General features: G+C 38.2%; 1 protein-coding gene across 3 annotated transcripts in view; it reads right to left on the reverse strand.

The window, feature by feature from the left end:
• LOC121858283 (eukaryotic elongation factor 2 kinase-like) overlaps nt 1–19,393 on the reverse strand; it is a 148,614-nt gene that overhangs the window by 39,061 nt on the left and 90,160 nt on the right. For all 3 annotated transcript variants that reach the window (XM_042354602.1, XM_042354601.1, XM_042354604.1), the window contains 3 exons: nt 12,518–12,682; nt 7,216–7,338; nt 162–344 (listed from right to left, as the gene is read on the reverse strand). In XM_042354602.1, coding sequence (XP_042210536.1) covers nt 162–344; nt 7,216–7,338; nt 12,518–12,682 — 471 coding nt within the window. The remainder of the gene's footprint in view (nt 1–161; nt 345–7,215; nt 7,339–12,517; nt 12,683–19,393) is intronic.

Below are 19,393 nucleotides of genomic sequence, written 5' to 3' on the forward strand. Positions count from 1 at the left end.
TTCATAACTGAAAACTTCAAATGACAGTTACTGTAATATGGCAAGCTCTGACCTACTGTACTTCTTCCTCTTGAGTTTTTAATCAAGGTATTGTGAGATTAAAATATACGTATTATCTCCAGATTCTATTTTTGGGATTCTTTTTTGCAATCACTTCATACCTCAACATCTGGGAGAATATCATGTGATAAACCAAGGTGGAGGTATGCCATAGTTTTGATGCCTTCCAGGATGCCACACTTGGCTGCTTGATCCACATGAAAAACAGCAGCCTCTCTATCATATGTCTCCGATTCTTTTACAAACCTATTCAATTCATGATATTTTGCCAGATCCAAATGTATCTGTAAAAGAGAGAAGACACATAGTAACTGATACTTATACATACAGAATGCATCTACACTCTCATAACAACTTGCATTGGTAAATCAAAATGTGTTTTCTCAATGTGTTCTAACCATCTCACTTCTCCTACACCTGCTACCACTTAATTCCCTCATTATTTTGGTTGGCTCTATGATTTATTAACCTCTCTTTATTTACTGCAATTTTCTCTCCAAACTCAAATGTTACATAAAGTATTTTGGGTCCTACTTCTCAACATCACAATACACATCCATCTCATCATTTGCATTTCAACATACTAAAGTCTATGTACAGTGTACTGTATATCATCAACTTTAACTGCCCCAAGTTTCACTGCCATTCAACAACACACTTTTCACTCCAGACCCATACACTTTGCCTTTGATGTGAAGAGGTATTCTCTTAGACAATAAAGGCACCACTTCCCTAAATTTCTTCCAGCCATTTCTGACTTTTGCAACACTGCTAGCTTCGCCACCACCTCCAGCAATGATCATGTCACCCAGGTAGTAGAACTCATTGACACTGTCCAGTTTCTCCAACCTTGCTAAGGCCAGATAATTATCTGTATATAGTGCATTTAAGGTCAGTAACATTCTGCGTCTGCCACTTAAATCATTTGTGTACCCACCTTCCATGTTCACCACCAATTATTAAAACTTTTCTTATAAACAGCACATTGAAATCTTCCACCATTTTTTTTTCACCACATTCACTCCCATACCCTTTGGCTTTATTCCATTTTTCCATTTCTTAAATTTCTTCTCTACATCTTCATTACTCACCGCTATCAGCACTAAGCAGCAAGTATACAACAATTCCCAGGTAGGTCCAGTCCTTAAATCTTACATTACCTCTAGTACCATGCTAAAGGAAGAGGCTCAAGACAGGCCCTTGATGGATCCCTATTTTCACCTCACATCCCTCAGTTTACTTGTCATTTACTTTCACGGTGCCCACGTAAAATGCCAAAACCATTTGAACAAGACACTTGTTAAACCCTAACTTTCTCACTGCCAAATGTACTACCTCAAATGGGTAGCCTGTTAAATGCCTCTCTCTCCTATACAGACAGACCCCGACTTACGACTGCTTCGACTTACGACCGTCGGGACTTACGACCGCCTCAGATTTATTATTAAAAAACAATTTTTTTTTTTTCTTCAAATGACACGCATTTTCTATACCGAAACGTTTCCAGTTAATGTAGTCTCCATGTATAATTAGAAAATTATGGGGGCCCCATGTGCATTCAGCTGACTACATTAAAGGTAAGTGCTCAGTCACACTGTAACCATTCCTTATTATTTATTACTTTCACTGTACTGTATCCATTCCTCATTATTCATTACTTTTACTGTACTGTATTTCATTGTAGATTATTTATTTATTAAAAAAAAATATATATATATATATATATATTTTTTAATCTATGTCGGACTTACGACCTGGATTTGGGTCTCTAACCCCGTCGTAAGTCGGGGTCTATCTGTACTCGATAATTATTTTGTATTTGCCCGACCATAAATATTGCCTCTGCAGTTCTCCTGCCTGACATGAACCCAAACTGCTTTTGCTTTTTGTCTAATCTCTTCTTCGCCAATTTCTCGGGCACTCTTTCCCCAGCTTTCATGAGCCTAATTTAACAGCATCAGGCCCCTGTACTTCCCACATTCAGGTGCATCACCTTTTCCCTTGTGCATATTCACAATCACACTCTTCAGCCAGTCAGCTGGAACGATACTTTCCATCATTTATTCATTTACCTAGTTGGGTACAGTACCATTGGCACACCAATATCATGTGATACTTTTGACATTTCTACATCTATTTCTGACCTTCCAGCAGCCATTCCATTCTTCATTTTGTTAGATGCTTCCTTCACCATCTCTTTCAATCCTTGGGTACCGTCCCTGTAATGGTTTTGCTGCTTCTAAGCTGCCCCCATCCCATTCAAACTCCTCATTCAACACACGATCATAGTATGACCGTACAATAAACCATTGATAACTCGGCATTCAATATCTCGGAATTTCATATAATTCAGCACGTGTATGGTCTCGGAAATTATTATAAATAACTCGGGGAAATGTCGAGTTATATAAAATTATTTTGGAAAATCTCGGCATATTTGGCTGCGTGGGTAACACTCGCTGCGCTCCACGCTTGGTCAGTCTGGTGTGCACCGGCTCACTCCACCCAGTATATGGACGTGAGAAGGGAGGGTGCACCACAGAGTATCTAGGGCACCAGAATTAATATTCAGGTAAAATTTGGATTCTGCGGTACTGATAACACCCAACAACCTCCCCCATTCACGTCAGGCCAGCCACTGTATGTAGAACGTCTTTACTATTACGGTAAATCCAATGTTGTTGACTTTATTTAATTTGCAGTGCAATTTATTTAATCTGAATTCCAGCTATCTGAATCTTCCAGGTACCCCAACTTTGTACCCTTTGGAAAAATTTCTAATTTAGTCCAACAATCCATAAGCAACTGAAGCCATTTATTCATGTGTTTGACACCACAAGTGCTATAACAGCTTTTTAAACAAAATTGCTATGATAAACAATAAAATTGATACATAGCATATCATAAAATAAAATACCACATATTTTATGTACAAAAAATAACTCCTTCCACACTCAAACCATCATCTAAGTGATGCCACAGTTCAGCCAGGCAGTTAACCAGCTGACTGAGACGTGTGTGTGTGTGTGTGTGTGTGTGTGTGTGTCTGCTGTGAAGTCACATTGGAGGGAGGAAGGCGGGTGAGTCAGCCAACAGTACAACACACTGCCTTCACATATGTTAACCCCCCAACACATGCATACACACCTATGCTCTTTATTTTCTTATTTTATAGTTTAATATTATATTTTCTTAATTTCTAAGCTACATTAGTGTTTTAATTTTTAACTAGGGTGGACTATAATACCCTTAGTGCTATAAGTTATGTGTTTATTTACATACTCCGACTTGAATTATATACAGTGGGGTATGCCATAACGAACGGATCCTACTACGAATATTCCTATAACGAACGGTTTTACCTATAAAATTGAGAATGCTATAACGAACGCAACTCCTACAACGAACGGGGATGAATACGGGACTATTTCGCCTGGCGCATGAATATTGTTGTACCGCGACCCACAACAAGAGCGTCAGGCACCATCTTTGTCTCATTGTGTAGCCAGTGTACCACTGTTAGTGTTGAAATTTCGTCTTTTGATGTGGAAATGGAGTTATTTGTATAAATATTTTGTTATACAAGTGTACAATTGTGACAATGAATCGTCCAAAGCGAGTGAGAAAGCTCATAACTCTTGAAACTAAGAAAGAAATCATAAAGTAACGTGAGGATGGAACAAGCATTGCGAGACTTAGTGATGAGTATGGGATGGCTAAATCGACTATATGTACGATTTTAAAGAATGAAGAGGAATTAAAAACAGTGCAAGTGGCTAAGGGAATCTCTAGACTTAGCAAAGCAAGGTGTAATGTGATTGAGATGGAAAATTTACTCTTAGTGTGGATAAAGGAGAAAGAAATGGCAGGTGATACCATTAGTGAAGCTATAATTTGTGAGAAGGCCAGACAATTGTTTGAGGACCTTAAAGCCAAGACTCCCAGTGCAAGTGATAGTGATGTGCCAATGTTTAGGGGTACCAAGGGGTGGTTTACTGGTTTCAGAAGGAGAAATAAAATACATAGTGTTGTGAGACATGGTGATGCTGCTAGTGCTGATAAGGAAGCAGCTAAGGAACACCATGACATTTTTTTGAATATTATTAAAGAGGGAGGCTTTGTTTCTCAGCAGGTATTCAACTGTGATGAAACTGGACTTTCTTGGAAAAAAATGCCTCGCCGTACATACATTACCAAGGAGGAAACTTCTGTCTCGGGCCATAAGCCAATGAAAGACAGGCTTACCTTCTTTCTTTGTGCTAATGTTTCTGGTGACTGCAAAATAAAGCCACTCCTTGTGTACCACGCAGAAAACCCCAGAGCTTTCAAAAAAATTAGGAAGACCCGCCTTGGTGTTATGTGGCAGTCAAACCCAAAGGCTTGGGTGACCAGGAATTTATTCTCTGAGTGGGTGATTGAGGTGTTTGGACCCAGTGTTCGGGAATACCTCAGGGAGAATAATCTTCCACTGAAAGTTTTGTTGGTGATGGACAATGCACCAGCCCACCCTCCTAATTTGATGGTTGAATTGCCAGAGGAGTTCAACTTCATCACTGTGCACTTCTTGCCACCCAACACAACACCTCTCATCCAGCCCATGGATCAACAGGTAATTTCTAACTTTAAGAAGCTGTACACAAAGGCACTGTTTAGAAAATGTTTTGTGTCCACTTCTTCCAGTGATGTTAGCTTGAAGGAATTTTGGAAGAGTCACTTCAATATAGCAGATGCTGTATTTTTAATTACCTCAGCCTGAAAAGAGGTTACTGTGAGGTGTCTTTGTGCTGCTTGGAGGCCATTGTGGCCTGAATGTGTCCTTCAAAGAGACTTTGAAGGCTTCAAAGAGTTAGAAGAAGAGGCTGTTGTTCATGAAATTGTGTCTCTGGGCAATTCCATGGGCCTGGAAGTGGATGATGATGATGTTGAGGAGTTGGTGGAAGAGCACAGTAAGGAATTGTCCACCGAGGAGCTGCTTGAGCTTCACAAAGAGGAAAATGAGACACTGAAGCGGAGCTTAACTTCTGAGGAGTCAGGGGAGGAGGACAAGGAGGAAAGCCGCATCATTCCAGCCAAAGATCTCAAGGATGCGTTCTTTTGCTGGAGCAAACTGTCTAAGCTTGCTGAGGATTATCATCCTGATGTTGGTTCTGTGCAAAAGGCCATCAGTGTGTTTAATGACAATGTTATGAACTACTTTTGTAAGGTCCAGAAATCAAGGTTGAAGCAGCCAACCCTGGATTCCTTCTTTACAAAGGTAACAAAAGAACCTACAGACAAAGTGCCTGTGAGACAGTCACCAAAGAGGGCTAGGAAGGATGACTCCTCTCCTTCCACCTCTTCTCCATAATTCTCTCCTCCCCCTCTGCCTCCTGTCCTGCATGCTGAACAACACTAAGGTAAGACAAAGTACCGTATTTTTTACATTTTCCACAGAATTTTTTCAGTGTTAAGTGGTTGTATTTGGGGGCCTGGAACGGATTAATCCTATAACGAACGAATGCTATAACGAACGAGGTTCTGGAACCAATTACGTTTGTTATAGCATACCCCACTGTATAGATAAAAAAAAATTTTGGAGTAAAATTTATTCTTTATTTTGCATAAGTGACCAAATTACAGTAGTACAGTATACATAAGTGCTACACTGTTTACTGTTTATGTAGCATTTCCTGCATCACCTACCGTTCTCCTGCATCACCTACCGTTTCCCTGCGTCACCTACCGTTCCCCTGCGTCACCTACCGTTCCCCTGCGTCACCTCCTTCCCCTCACCTACCGTTCCCCTCTCGTCACCTAACGTACCTACCCCCTCGTCTACCCGTTCCCCTCGTCACTACGTTCCCCTCGTCACCTACGATTCCCCTCGTCCTCCCGTTCCCCTGTCATCCTACCGTTCCCCCTCGTACCCTACGCTCCCCTCGTTCTACAGTCCCCTCGTCACCTACTGGATTCCCCTAGTCACCTGGATTCCCCTGCATCACCTACCGTTCCCCTGCATCACCTACAGTTCCCCTGCATCACCTCTGGATTCCCCTGCATCACCTCTAGTTCCCCTGCATCACCTACCCGTTCCCCTGCATCACCATCACCTGTCACCACCGTTCCCCTCATCTCTGGTTCCCCTGCATCACCACGTTCCCCCTGCATCACCTACAGTTCCCCTGCATCACCTCACCGTCCCCCTGCATCACCTATCCTCCCGTTCCCTACTCCCGTTCCTCATCACCCCGTTCCTACATCACCTCGTTCCCTGCATCACCTAGTTCCCCTGCATCACCTTCCTACATCCCCCATTCCCCTCGTCCTCCCCGTTCCTGTCCTTACCATTCCCTGCATCACCTCAGTTCCCCTGCATCACTTGCGTTCCCCTGCATCACCTACCATTACCCTCGTCACCGTTCCCTGCATCCCTTACCATTCCCCTGCATCACCCCGTTCCCTGCATCTTACCGTTCCCCTGCATCACCTACGTTCCCCTGCATCACCTACTGTTCCCCTGCATCACCTACCATTCCCCTGCATCACCTACCGTTCCCCTGCATCATCTACCGTTCCCTACATCACCCCCGTTCCCCTGCATCACTTACCGTTCCCCTGCATCACCTACCGTTCCCCTGCATCACCTACTGTTCCCCTGCATCACCTACTGTTCCCCTGCATCACCTACCGTTCCCCTGCGTCACCTACCGTTCCCCTGCATCACCTACCATGCCTCTCGCCTATTACAATACTTCAATCTTCACCTGCAGTGCTGGTAAGTGTTACTTTTTTTAAAATTAGTTATTACATATTTATGTATATGGGCCAATAATATTTTATTGTTGTAATTTTGTAGAAGGGGGAGTGCTTCGATGGGAGTGCTTCGATAAATCTGAATTTGGTATAATTCGGAAAGGCCAGAGCCCGATACATGCCAAGTTATCACGGTCGTACTGTATTCTACAAATCCAAACAATTCTTAATTCCTTATTGAATCATATTTGTATAATTTTCTTAATTCCTATGGTATTGATTAGGTTGTTTATATCTACTCAACTTATTCAACAACCACACTTGGTTTTGACTTAAATCTATAATGAATTAATAACACACTATAGTAAATTTTTTAGGTTTGGATAGAATACTACTTTTATTCTAAAGTAGTATGATAAGCACCTGTCCCAAAACAGAACCTCCAGTTTTGCTTCTATTTTCCTCCAAGAGTTCAAGTTGCTTTCGATGTTCCATCTCTCCAAGCACATGGGATGGGCGAGCCTTCCTCTGCACCATGTCCTTGAACTGGGAAGCAAAAGTAATTAGTTAAGCTTACTTTCACAGTCAGGATAACATTAACAGTGTTAGCTAGTTCAGTGCTCTTATTAGTGCTTGTGGAATATCAAAATAAAGTAAGATTACAAATATTTCAATATGGGAAAGGTACCAACAACAAAGTACAGTACAGTAAAGCCTCCAATAACAACGGTTCACCCAACAACTTTTCATATTTAAAACCCTAGTTAACTTAGGACCTAATTCAATTTACGTCCTTATTTCATTTGTATTTACGACCAAAATATAATAAAAATAAAATTAAATTAAATTTTCAAAAAAAATAATAACTAAATCCCAATATGTATTATAAAAAAAAAAATAATTACAGTAGTACCCCGTTTAATGCGGTCAATAGAACCCACAGGGTACCGTGTTAAGTGAAAACCGCGTTAAGTGAACAACAGAACATATGGGATTAATTCCAATAGAAACTGGCCCGACCCCCAAACTCCACTTTTTGACGACACACAACTATGTTGTAGTAAAAATTTTATCTTAACTTTATGATGGTATGAACAAACAAGTAATATGGAAGAGGTTAGGTTAGGAAAAATAAAGGTTAGGTAAGGAAAACTAAAAGTTAGGTGTAACACTTACGTTAGTAGAAGACACACACTGCGCAACCTTACAGCGCGGCTTGCCCAGGCGGAGGGAGGCGGGAGGGAGGGAGAGGCGAGAGCAGGCAGGCAGGCGGGTGGTGCGAATCTAAAAATAGCGTCTCGAGCCGGACACTCTGCGCGTATACATGGAAAAAACCCGCGTTAAGTGAAAGTTCGGCTCTGGCGAGGCACCGCGCATACATGAAATCGCGCTAAGCGAAACCGCGTTAAGCGGGGTATTACTGTACTGTAAAAAAAAAGAAGAGCGCTTTGCGCAAAGAAGCTGCCTGGCTAATGAGTGGTAAACAACAGTCCAAGCTTGCCGGGCCTTTTGTTTTCACGCATCTGGAACGGGAACACGAGAAAGATTTTCTCAGGTTTCTTACAGCATTTTTGCATCCCTATTCAACATGAGCAAGAGAGCAAGTGATGGTAGTGTTGGTTCAAAAGCTAATAGAAAGTGTATAAGCTTAGCCAAGAAACTAGATGTGTTAAAATGATATGAAAAAGGTGAGAGGTCTGTGGATATTATATGGAGCAAGCAATGAACATATTTTCTGAAGTGGATCTATTAACAGAACATTATACATAAAGATGTATAATGAGAAAAGAAAGCAACTGTGCAAGGTTCTTTCGACAGCTTTATTATCCGAAGGCCTAAACCATTAACTTCAGCTACACCATCAAATTCAGCATCATAAGCAGCTTCAACATCAACTTCAGGTTCAGTAACAGTTTCAGCAGCAGCTTTATGGAAAGCTACAGCTTCAGCCAGAGTTGAACCTGATGACTTCATCATGTGAGTAAAAACTTGCACAATATTCATTGGCTGTCCTTATGTTTTAGACTTTACCACCATTGGTGAGTAGAATTTTTGTTTTACATTCGTAAATATTATTTAAAACATATATGAACAGTAAATAAATACAGGTTGTACCTCTCTAGTCCGGTATTCTGTGGTCCGGAAACTCCAGTGGTTCGGAACGATTTTAGTTTGTCCAATAGGCAGCTCTTTCTTTTTTTTTTTTTGCTTATCTGCATTATTATTACAGGAGTATTAAATTTTTGCCCCTCAGGCTCCAATGTGGGTCAGTGACCTATGCCCGGGTGGGCTAATCCCCATAAAAAAACAAAAACAACAAAGCCGCGGGAAATTAAGGTTTGTTTACATCCGGCAGTTCGGCTGCTCTCCCTCTCTCTCTGCTTGTCTATACCGAGTACAACATTTAACCCTTCAATATATATGAGCAGCAAATAAGTGTTGCTTTCATATTCTTATGTAGAGTAATGACGATGTGTTTTCACATGGGCGCACTTACATACGCGCACTCACTTTTTTTCTTTACCATTAATGGTTAGCTACATATATTGTTCCATTTATTACATTAAATAACATTACTTTAAACAAGCATATTAATTTTTTTACCTTAATTTTACTGCAGCTACAATCAGGGTCTTATTTTCTTCAGTTTTATATGTAGAACCAATCAGTCACAGGTTTTGTAAGCATTAACGAAAACAATGCTGGCAGCCGTCTCGTCTCCTCGTGTTAATATTCCACGTATTATTAATGAATTGTATTGTTCATTTTGCACACACAAACATTAATTCAATAAAAAAAATTCAGAAACATTAATTACAATATACATGAACGGTAAATTAGTGTTGCTTTCATATTCTTATATAGAGTAATGACGATATGTTTTCACGTGTGCGCACTTACATACGCGATCTCTCTTTTTTTCTTTACCATTATCGTTAGCTACTTTTATTGTTCCATTTATGAACATTAAATAACATTACTAAAAAAACATATTAATTTTACTACAGCTACAACCAGGGTCTTATTTTCTTTAGTTTAATATGTAGAACCAGTCAGTCACTGGTTTTGTACTCAACGAAAACAATGCTGTCTCATTTCCTCGTGTGTTTTAATATTCTACGTATTATTAATGAATTGTATTGCCCATTTTGCACATAAACATTAATTAAATCAAAAAGACATTCAGTAATAAACAATAATGAATCTTTTGTACATAAGAGAAATGACAGTTTACATGATTGTGCACGTTGTCTGAACGTTGGTGGGCCATTCAAACACGTCAAAATTCGAGTTTCCACCGTCAAAATTTTTAATTGTTTTGTTTTTAGTGTGTTCAAATAAAAAACGTCGAACTAAAAAATCGCAAAATTTGAGAAGCTACTGTACGACATTTAACCCTTCAATATGTCTTCAAAGAGACCATGAAGCAGAGAAAGTGGTGCGAGTGCTTCCAAGCATAAGCCCAAGTCACTAAAACTGTTACTGAACCTGAAGTTGATGTTGAAGCTGCTTATAATGCTGAATTTGATGGTGTAGCTGAAGTTGATGGTTTAGGCCTTCGAATAATAAAGCTGTCGAAAGAACCTTGCACAGCTGCTTTCTTTTCTCATTATAAATCTTTATGTAGAGGTCATTTGCATTTAAATTTTAATGCTTTGTTCTGTTAATGGATCCACTTCAGAAAATATGTTCATTGCTTGCTCCATATAATATCCACAGACCTCTCACCTTTTTCATATCGTTTTAACACATCTAGTTTCTCGGCTAAGCTTAGACACTTTCTATTAGCTTTTGAAACAACACTACCATCACTTGCTCTCTTGCTCATGTTGAATAGGGATGCAAAAATGCTGTAAGAAACCTGAGAAAGTCTTTCTCGTGTTCCTGTTCCAGATGCGTGAAAACAAAAGGCCCGGCAAGCTCAGACTGTTGTTTACCACTCATTAGCCAGGCAGCTTCTTTGCGCAAAGCGCTCTTCATTTTTTTACAGTATTTTTTTTTTTATATAATACATATCGGGATTTATTTATTATTAATATGAAAATGTAATTTTATTTTATTTTTATTATATTTTGGTCGTAAATACGAATGGAATAAGGATGTAAACTGAATTGGGTCCTAAATTATCTAGGGTTTCAAATACGAAAAGTTGTTGGTCGAACCGTTGTTATCCGAGGCTTCCCTGTACTACAACCATAATACAGAGTGATTACAGTACTGATTACATTTATGTAATGTTTTGCATTGATTTAATAAGTTTATATGACTTTTCTATTTTCGTTTGTTTTGAATGAGTAAGGTGTCTGAAAATCAGCCCCCAAGAATGCATCCTCTATTTATAATATTATGTCTATGGAAAAATTAAATTCCCTATACAAATTTTTGTTTTATGCAGAACTTCTGTTCGATTCATCTTTCATTTAGCGAGAACTCCCTGTAAGGTCTTATGTCTTGGCTTGATTAACTTTAATTAGTGAAACCAAACAAGCCCTCACAACAAATTCTGAGGTAGCACTTTCCTGTAACGGTAACCCACTCCACACCAATAAATTCCAATTTACAAAAAGCTTAAACCAGTCCCTAACCTGCTAGAAGAAAAATCCAGTCATTGCAAGTGACTGAGAAACTGCATGTTAGCCTTCTATACTTTAGAAAGAGTGCCACCTATTCACTTCATAATCCAATATAAACACATGCAAAATGAGGTAAAAATATTAAAGCAGGGGGAAAACCTTTTTATACAAAAATAGAAGTGTAATCAACAGATGGAGTTGAGACTGAGATGAAGTTTGATTCCGTGAGTCTACTTCATTACCAGGTCAGAGGTCATGAACCATCAGCTTCCCTGGATTAGTGGCAGCTATGGAGTCCCAGACCCCCTTTTTAAAGGCTAAAATGGCTATAATGAAGTTGGCTAATCTTTGGATTAAGCCCCAGTTACCTTAATATATAGTTCCTCTAGTCCAAATCCAGAGGCTCTGGTGAGTTTTATGCACAAGTCATTCCAAATTGGTATTTGGTGAAACCTATAAACACTGTTTGAATAATGTGATACTCTACAGGTACTCCCCGACTTACGGCGGGGTTAGGGACCGACATCCAGGTCGTAAGTCGAAATGGTCGTAAGTCGGAAATGCTTAAATAACACAGAAAACCGAAAATTTGGGTCTCGTTTTCTTCTCAGCACCACAAAACACTCACTTTTAAGCTTGCCAGCCATTTTAAAGTGAATTACAGATGAAAATTTTGTCTGTGTACTGACTTTGGGACTCAAAAATACATAATTTAACCACATTTTGGTACGACTGAGGCAGGTCGTAAGTGCGGGTGGACGTAAGTCGAGTCGGTCGTAAGTCGGGGAGTACCTGTACATTGTAATGTATTATTTGCATGATCATCCCATATACTAGTGTACAGTGTTAGAATAAGATTTTATCTGAACTGAACTCATCTAATCTGTGTGTACAGGGCAGCCAAATATATTCTAATTATACAGTAGTTACATTAACTGATATAATGTATTTACTAATAAAAATAATGAATTGGATTCTACCATGCAGAAATAAAAGGAGTAAATCAATTAAAGGAAATAAAATATCTTACTTGAATACTAATACAAAATCTCTACTTAAAGTATTAAATTTTTTTGAACCTCTCTTCAATGTATTGCCATACTGCCATAATTTATGACACTCACATTTAATACACAGAATTAATCACATACCTGAAATAGTTCCCTTTCTCTGGTTTCAGTGTCAGTGCCAGAATCCGATATCGAGTCAAAGCGTATTCTGGAGTTGTATGATAAACATCGACGTCTGTTTTCTTGGCGTGCAGAATCAATTAAAGAATCTTCGCTCTCTGACATCATGGGTACGTCATCACTTTCCTGAAAACAGTGTTGATTTACGATAATGATAGACTGCTATTAAAATATACGAGTACTTTGTATTTTGGGCTGAGAAATTTTGAGGTTACTGTATACACCCCGAACACTGAAAGAAAATACTGATTTTTTAAGGAAATTTGGATTCATAAATGACATAAAGCACCGAGAGACTTTTAGTTATCATTTCTGATGACTTAAGTTGAGAAATTTTAATTAATAGGTAAATTCTAATGAGTGTGCAGTCCACCAGAGGAGCAAGAGGTAATGAAAATTCTTTGATGTGTAATTAACTCTATTTTTTTTTTTTTTTAACAAGGATTAGCCCACCTGGGCACAGGTCACTGACCCACATCAGGGCCTGGGGGGGCAAAGATATATAGTAACAATAATAGTAATACAGGTTGACAATCCAGTATCTGAAATCCTTGGGGCCAGCTGTGTTTCGGATTTCAGAATTTTTCAGATTTCAGAATTTTTCGGATTTCAGAATGTTTAGTTTTTTTTTTTTTATCGGGGATCAGACCACCTAGGCACAGGTCACCGACCCATGTTGGGGTCTCGGGGGCAAAAATGTAATAATACTATTAATAATAATAATAATTCATAGGTCTAGGTCGTGTTTCTCACTTTTGATCTTTTTTTTTCATTCTTGTATTTCTTTATTACAGTATTATTATTATATCATTATTATTTTATCATTATTATTATTATTTTATTATTACACCTTTTCACATATACGTCGAGACATTGTTATATACCTACAGGGTATTTGACATATTTCATAACCGAATGACAGAACACATATCGAATGACATTCTAAAATAACTGTTCGTTCATGCTAACAGAAATGATTGACAAAGGTTATGAAATTCACAGACGTGAGCAATAAACCGACAGTCTGCATATAGACTGTCGGTTTATTGCTCACGTCTCAATTTCATAACCTTTGTCAATCATTTCTGTTAGCATGAACGAACAGTTATTTTAGAATGTCATTCGATATGTGTTGTCATTCGGTTATGAAATATGTCAAATAGGTATATAACAATGTCTCAACGTATATGTGAAAAGGTGTATTATTATTGTTATCATTATTATTTTATTTTTGTGTATTTTTTATTAAAATTTTTATTTACAATAAATTATTATTATTATTATTATTATTATTACATTTTTGCCCCCAGGCCCCGATGTGGGTCAATGACCTGTGCCCGGGTGGGCTAATCCCTGTTTAAAAAAAAAAAAACAACAACAACAACAACAACAACAACAACAACAACAACAAGAGAGTCAAGACATCAAACATGAGGAATGAGGGTCTTATTGTACAGTGAGTTAATAATAATAATAATAATAATAATAATAATAATAATAATAATACTGTAATAATAATAATAATTAATGGCTTATTGAAAGAGCTTGGAAGCCAGAAGGCTGAAAATATACAGTTACATAATTGGGGAATGGGTTTCGAATTACAAATAATATACAAATAACATAAGTGATACAAATAAGATACCTGTATATAATAACTAGATGGGGAAAAGCTCAAACTACAGGGCATTTCAACATAGTGACAGTGCAAAAAGTAGTATTTACTGGGAGTCCATCGACAGAGTGCTGTCAATTCAACGTATAACAGTAAGTGCTGGCTGTGTAGGCGGTAGAAGTGCAGTGATCCCGAACCTTCCAACGATCGACTTAGTGAAGTGCCCATTCAACTTGTGAAGTTATACGAACATATCATAGTCTGTCATACCCTGTGTACGAATCCCCCATTAATTCCCCCTATGCAACTAGTAAAATAAAGCTGTAACACGCAGTTGTGTTTTATATACAGTGGTCCCTCGGTTAACGAGCGCCTCGGTTAACGAGATTTCGGTCAATGAGATTTCGGTTAACGAGTTACCTTCCATAAGATTCTTAACTTCGGTTAACGAGCAATCCCTCGATTAACGAGTTTCTTACGAGCTGACCTGAACATGTTTTCGCTTGCATTTGGCGGTCCACCAGCTGTAGTATTAGTCCGCCAATAGAGTAATCGGTTCTAGGGCTTAAATTCCTTACCATTTTAGTAAATATCAAGAAGCTTATATTATTCAATAATATTAAAAGTTTAATATTAATTTTTTTTAGTCATTTTAACAATTATTGAACATAATTGAAGGTAATGGAACTAGTTTTATGCGCGCCATCCAGCCTCTCAACACACCATACAGGCGTCAGTCTTTGTGTCTTTTCAGTGGAGGCAACATCTTGCTTGAGACTTTCTTCAACTAAATGCTTTTTTCTGTGTTTGCAAGCAAATTATTGGTCATTTTGAAATTTATTTTACATATTGACAATATATAATGCAGTGCAGTGTTGATTTAAAGAAAATAATCTTGAATTACACCAAGAGAGCTAAAATTTTATGGGTGAAATGGCACCATGGGGTGACTTCTCTTCACCCCAATGCCCTCTCTTCTCCCTTCTCCTCCACCCCACTCTAATTCCCATCATCATCATCATCCAGGAGCCTTCTACATACACACCTCAAAGTAAGTGTACTTTTCTACCTTTTTTGTTGAATTTAGGCAATTTTCGGTGAGCTGGAACCAATTACCCAAAAACCCATTGAAACAATGGTTTCGGTTCACGAGTTTTTCGGTTAACGAGCAACCTTCTAGAACGGATTGTGCTCGTTAACCGAGGGACCACTGTACTACACTTGTACTGGGCCTGTGTTAATAAACGTTGTCTCCCCCACACCCTCGAGACACGCTACCAAACTTCCTGTCTTTACATCCTCCTGCTTATAAATATTCTACCTATATGTCATATCCTCTTCTGGTGAGCTTTGTCTCATTACAACGCGAATTGGCTCTAACGCGATTTATGAATAGAGGAAAGATTTTTGTAAAACGCGAACACTTGTTTGCTGTAACGCGATTTTTACTTACTATTTCTCCAATTTTGTGGTATTAACTGTGAATATGGTAGAGAAGAATATCTCCAAGAAGCGTTCTGGTGATCGCATTCCCGGTGATGATCGTAAAAGAAAGGCTATAACACTTGAAGAGAAGCTCGATGTTATCAACCTCAAAATCACCCTTCTCCCCATCAAGTTATATATTCATATTTTTTCAAGGTAAAGTGTTACATTTACTGTATGATTTCATTAGTAGATATGAATGTAACATTTATTTAGACTGTGCTATCTTTTGTGTTAGGCTAACTACTAAATTTTTTTTTATTTCGAGTAATCTGCACCTAACCCTATTTTCTCCATAAGCCCTGTTATTTCTATTGCGCGAATTTCTATAACACGATGTTTTACAAGAACACAACTATCACGTTATAGCAGAACTGACTGTATGACAAATTTGAGTGTGTGACTGTGCCGTAGCGAGCTAAATATCAGCTGTTGAGGAGCGCTTGGCAACACTCATTTCCACTCCATCTCTCTATTACCCAAACCTTTCTGCTTTCTCATTTTTAAAACATTATGTAACATAATGTTGAAGGGATACAACTTTGCTCATTTATACTTTTATTTATCGCAATCTCCCTAAAAATACTTTAGGTTTGGTGTTTATTCAAGACATCTTCAGGTCATGAGACCCACTAATACCCCACCCAAGAAAGAGTGACCTAACATTTCATCAGAAGGTCAGTAATGAGACCACTAATCCCCCACCCTACCTCCATCTGACATTGCAGCAGGTCAGGTCAATTACTTAAGACCCACTAATCCCCCACAGCTCCATGTGAGTGGAAAATAACAGTCTTTGCTGTAACACACAGCTTCATTCATGCCCATATCTTATAGATTTTTAATTTTTAAATATATTATTTAACCAAACTTTTAGATAAACTATTCTGGGTTATTATAGTAAGGAAATGGAGTTTCTAACTTAATTAGAATCACATTTACGAACTTGGTAGTTTAAACTCAAGGAAAACATCCCCAGCACCCAGAAACGTTCTGAGGAAGCGGGCTCGTGTTTGTGTGAGCAAGATGTCTAGTTTAGACACTCAGATTCTTTTCCCAGTAACCGGAAAAGATTCCAGAGATAAGGAATTTTTTGGGGTTTGAGAAAGTTGTCTGGTTAGCAGGAAATCTCTCATCCCCGGAAGTGCTCTGCACCAATTGTTCCGGGGATATCACCGTATACTCGTACTTGTTTTTTTTATGGTATTCCCTCTTCTCACTGTTATTAGACATAAACATGTGTCAGTGATATAATTCAACCTGTAAGAACTGATGCCAAAATCCTGTGTGGTACAATGTAACTCATAGTTAACAGGTCCTCATTTACAGTGCATAAGTGTCACCATAACAAATAGTCTTCATAAACAGAATAGAGAATTCATGATATTCATTACCAACTTATTCTGATTCTGCTAAAGTTTCACCATCAATTTTCAAAATAAAGAATACAATTAACAGACCAATATTGCCTTCCTTTAACTTATATGATGAGTGACATTTACTTGAGTTAACTGTATAATATTTGGGAAATGTTATTGGGACACTGTTATACAGAACTTCATAAAATGTACAGTTGTACCCCACTTAACGCGGTCAATAGAACCCAGAGGATCCCGTGTTAAGTGAAATCCGCGTTAAGTGAACAACAGAACATATGGGATTAATTCCAATAGAAACCGGCCCGACCCCCAAACTCCACTTTTTGAAGACACATAACTATGTTGTAGTAAAAATAACATCTTAATTTTATGATGGTACATGCACACAATTAATACTTAAGAGAAATAGAGAAATACAGTCGCCAAGTTAATGTCCATTCAAGTAATGGACTCAACTCCCTCCCCCTCTCACACTACACTGCCGGCTCTTCCCTCTCTGAGAAATTTTTGGGGGAAAACCACTAAATTTTAATCAATAATACCTCAAACTAAAGTTAGGATAATACAATTGACATTGCTGGATTCCTTGTAAGACCAGGAATATTTTGAATATAAATGTCATATATTTTGCACAAAAGACAACATAGTTACTCAGAAAATTTTTTTATCTAAAATTTGTATGTCTAATGCAAAATATATGATGTTTATATTCAAAATGATCACCAAATTATAAGAATTCCAGCAATGTAAATTATATTCTGGCCGGGTAATTTGTATGAATTTTATGAGCTAAAACAAATATCTTCAGTTAATAATAAAAAAAATAATCTTCACGACACTATCTGTCAATCAAAGTACCCGACCTTGCCTCCCCCAACCCTCCCCCCACCAAGAGAAAGAGTGGGTGAAAAAAATAAATTTTAACATTTTGTATTAACCTCTTCCCCGGCAGAAACGTGTATACACGTTTTCACAAAATGTTCTTTTTTCAGTCGTCGACGAGTATACTCGTCTAAAACTTTACCTTCAAAAACCAGCTACATACGTATATACTCGTCGATTTTAAGCCTTTGTAAGCCATTCTACGTGTGAAACGAGTATTCTCGTCAAATCGTACGCCTGGCAGAGGCGATAGGGTAGAGCTGTGGGATTTCAAGGACATTGTTACTAGACTTGCTCCGACAGCCATTGTCGTCGGATGGGTGTTGTTTGCATCCACATTTGCATTCATTTTTTTGTAGCATTTTCAAGTGTTACACCCCAAATGTCTAGTTCAACGGAAGATAGTGAATATGAACCTTCCCTCAGAAGCTTGAATACTTCTGATAACTCTGCCAGTTCATCAGACAATGACTATTTCTCGACAAGTGAGGAGGAGGAGGAGGAGGGTGAGGGGAGAGCTTGGAGAAGCCTCGAGTTGTCAGAGGAGCGTATGAATACACCACCACCACGTTTTCCTTTCACAGGAAATCCTGGAATAAAGATTGATGAAAACCCAGCAGAACTGAGTCCATTTGAATTCTTCAGTCTTTTTATTGATAAAAGGATTATTGACTCTGTACTGGTAGAGACTAATCGTTTTGCTGAACAAACTGGGCAAGATGATTCTTTGTGGCGCCCTGTAACAGAGGCTGAACTTTTTGTATTTTTTGCCATGAAAATGCTTGGGGGTATTGTGAAAATGCCAGAAGAAGAAATGAACTGGTCACATGATGAACTGCTTGAAAGACCAATTTTTCGGCAGCTAATGACTATGAAATGGTACAGTAAGATAAAGCAATATCTTCATTTTGTAGATAATGAAACTCATGATGCACAAACTCACCCCAACCCAAAATTGTATAAGATTTATGATGTATTCATGACATTGTGTGAGAACTTTGGGAAGTGTTACACCCCTAGGCAAGATGTATGTATAGATGAGAGCCTTATGTTGTTCAAAGGAAGGTTAGGATGGGTACAGTACATTCCACTGAAAATTAAAAATAAAATAGGTTTTCATTTCTCTTTACATTTGGTAATAAAATTTTGAGAAAAATTAAGAAAATATGGTAAAAAAATATGGTTTATAGGAAGACGAGTTGACTCGTTTTTGCCGACAAAGGTATTTTCAAAATAAAAAGTTAACCACAAAAATGGGAAGAAAAAATAATTAAAAACTGTTTTCATAACCAGCATCAAAAATACTATATAGAACCAAAATAAAAAAATTAGTCTGAAAAAGAAACGTTTTTAACAAAAAAATTGTTGGGGAAGGGGTTAAATAATACCTCAGATTAAAGTTAGGATAATATAATTGACATTGCTGGATTCCTTGTAAGACCAGGAATATTTTGAATATAAATGTCATATATTTTG

This window comes from Homarus americanus, unplaced genomic scaffold (genome assembly GCF_018991925.1).
Source record: "Homarus americanus isolate GMGI-L3 unplaced genomic scaffold, GMGI_Hamer_2.0 scaffold57980, whole genome shotgun sequence".
In the NCBI taxonomy this organism is placed as follows: Eukaryota; Metazoa; Arthropoda; class Malacostraca; order Decapoda; family Nephropidae; genus Homarus; species Homarus americanus.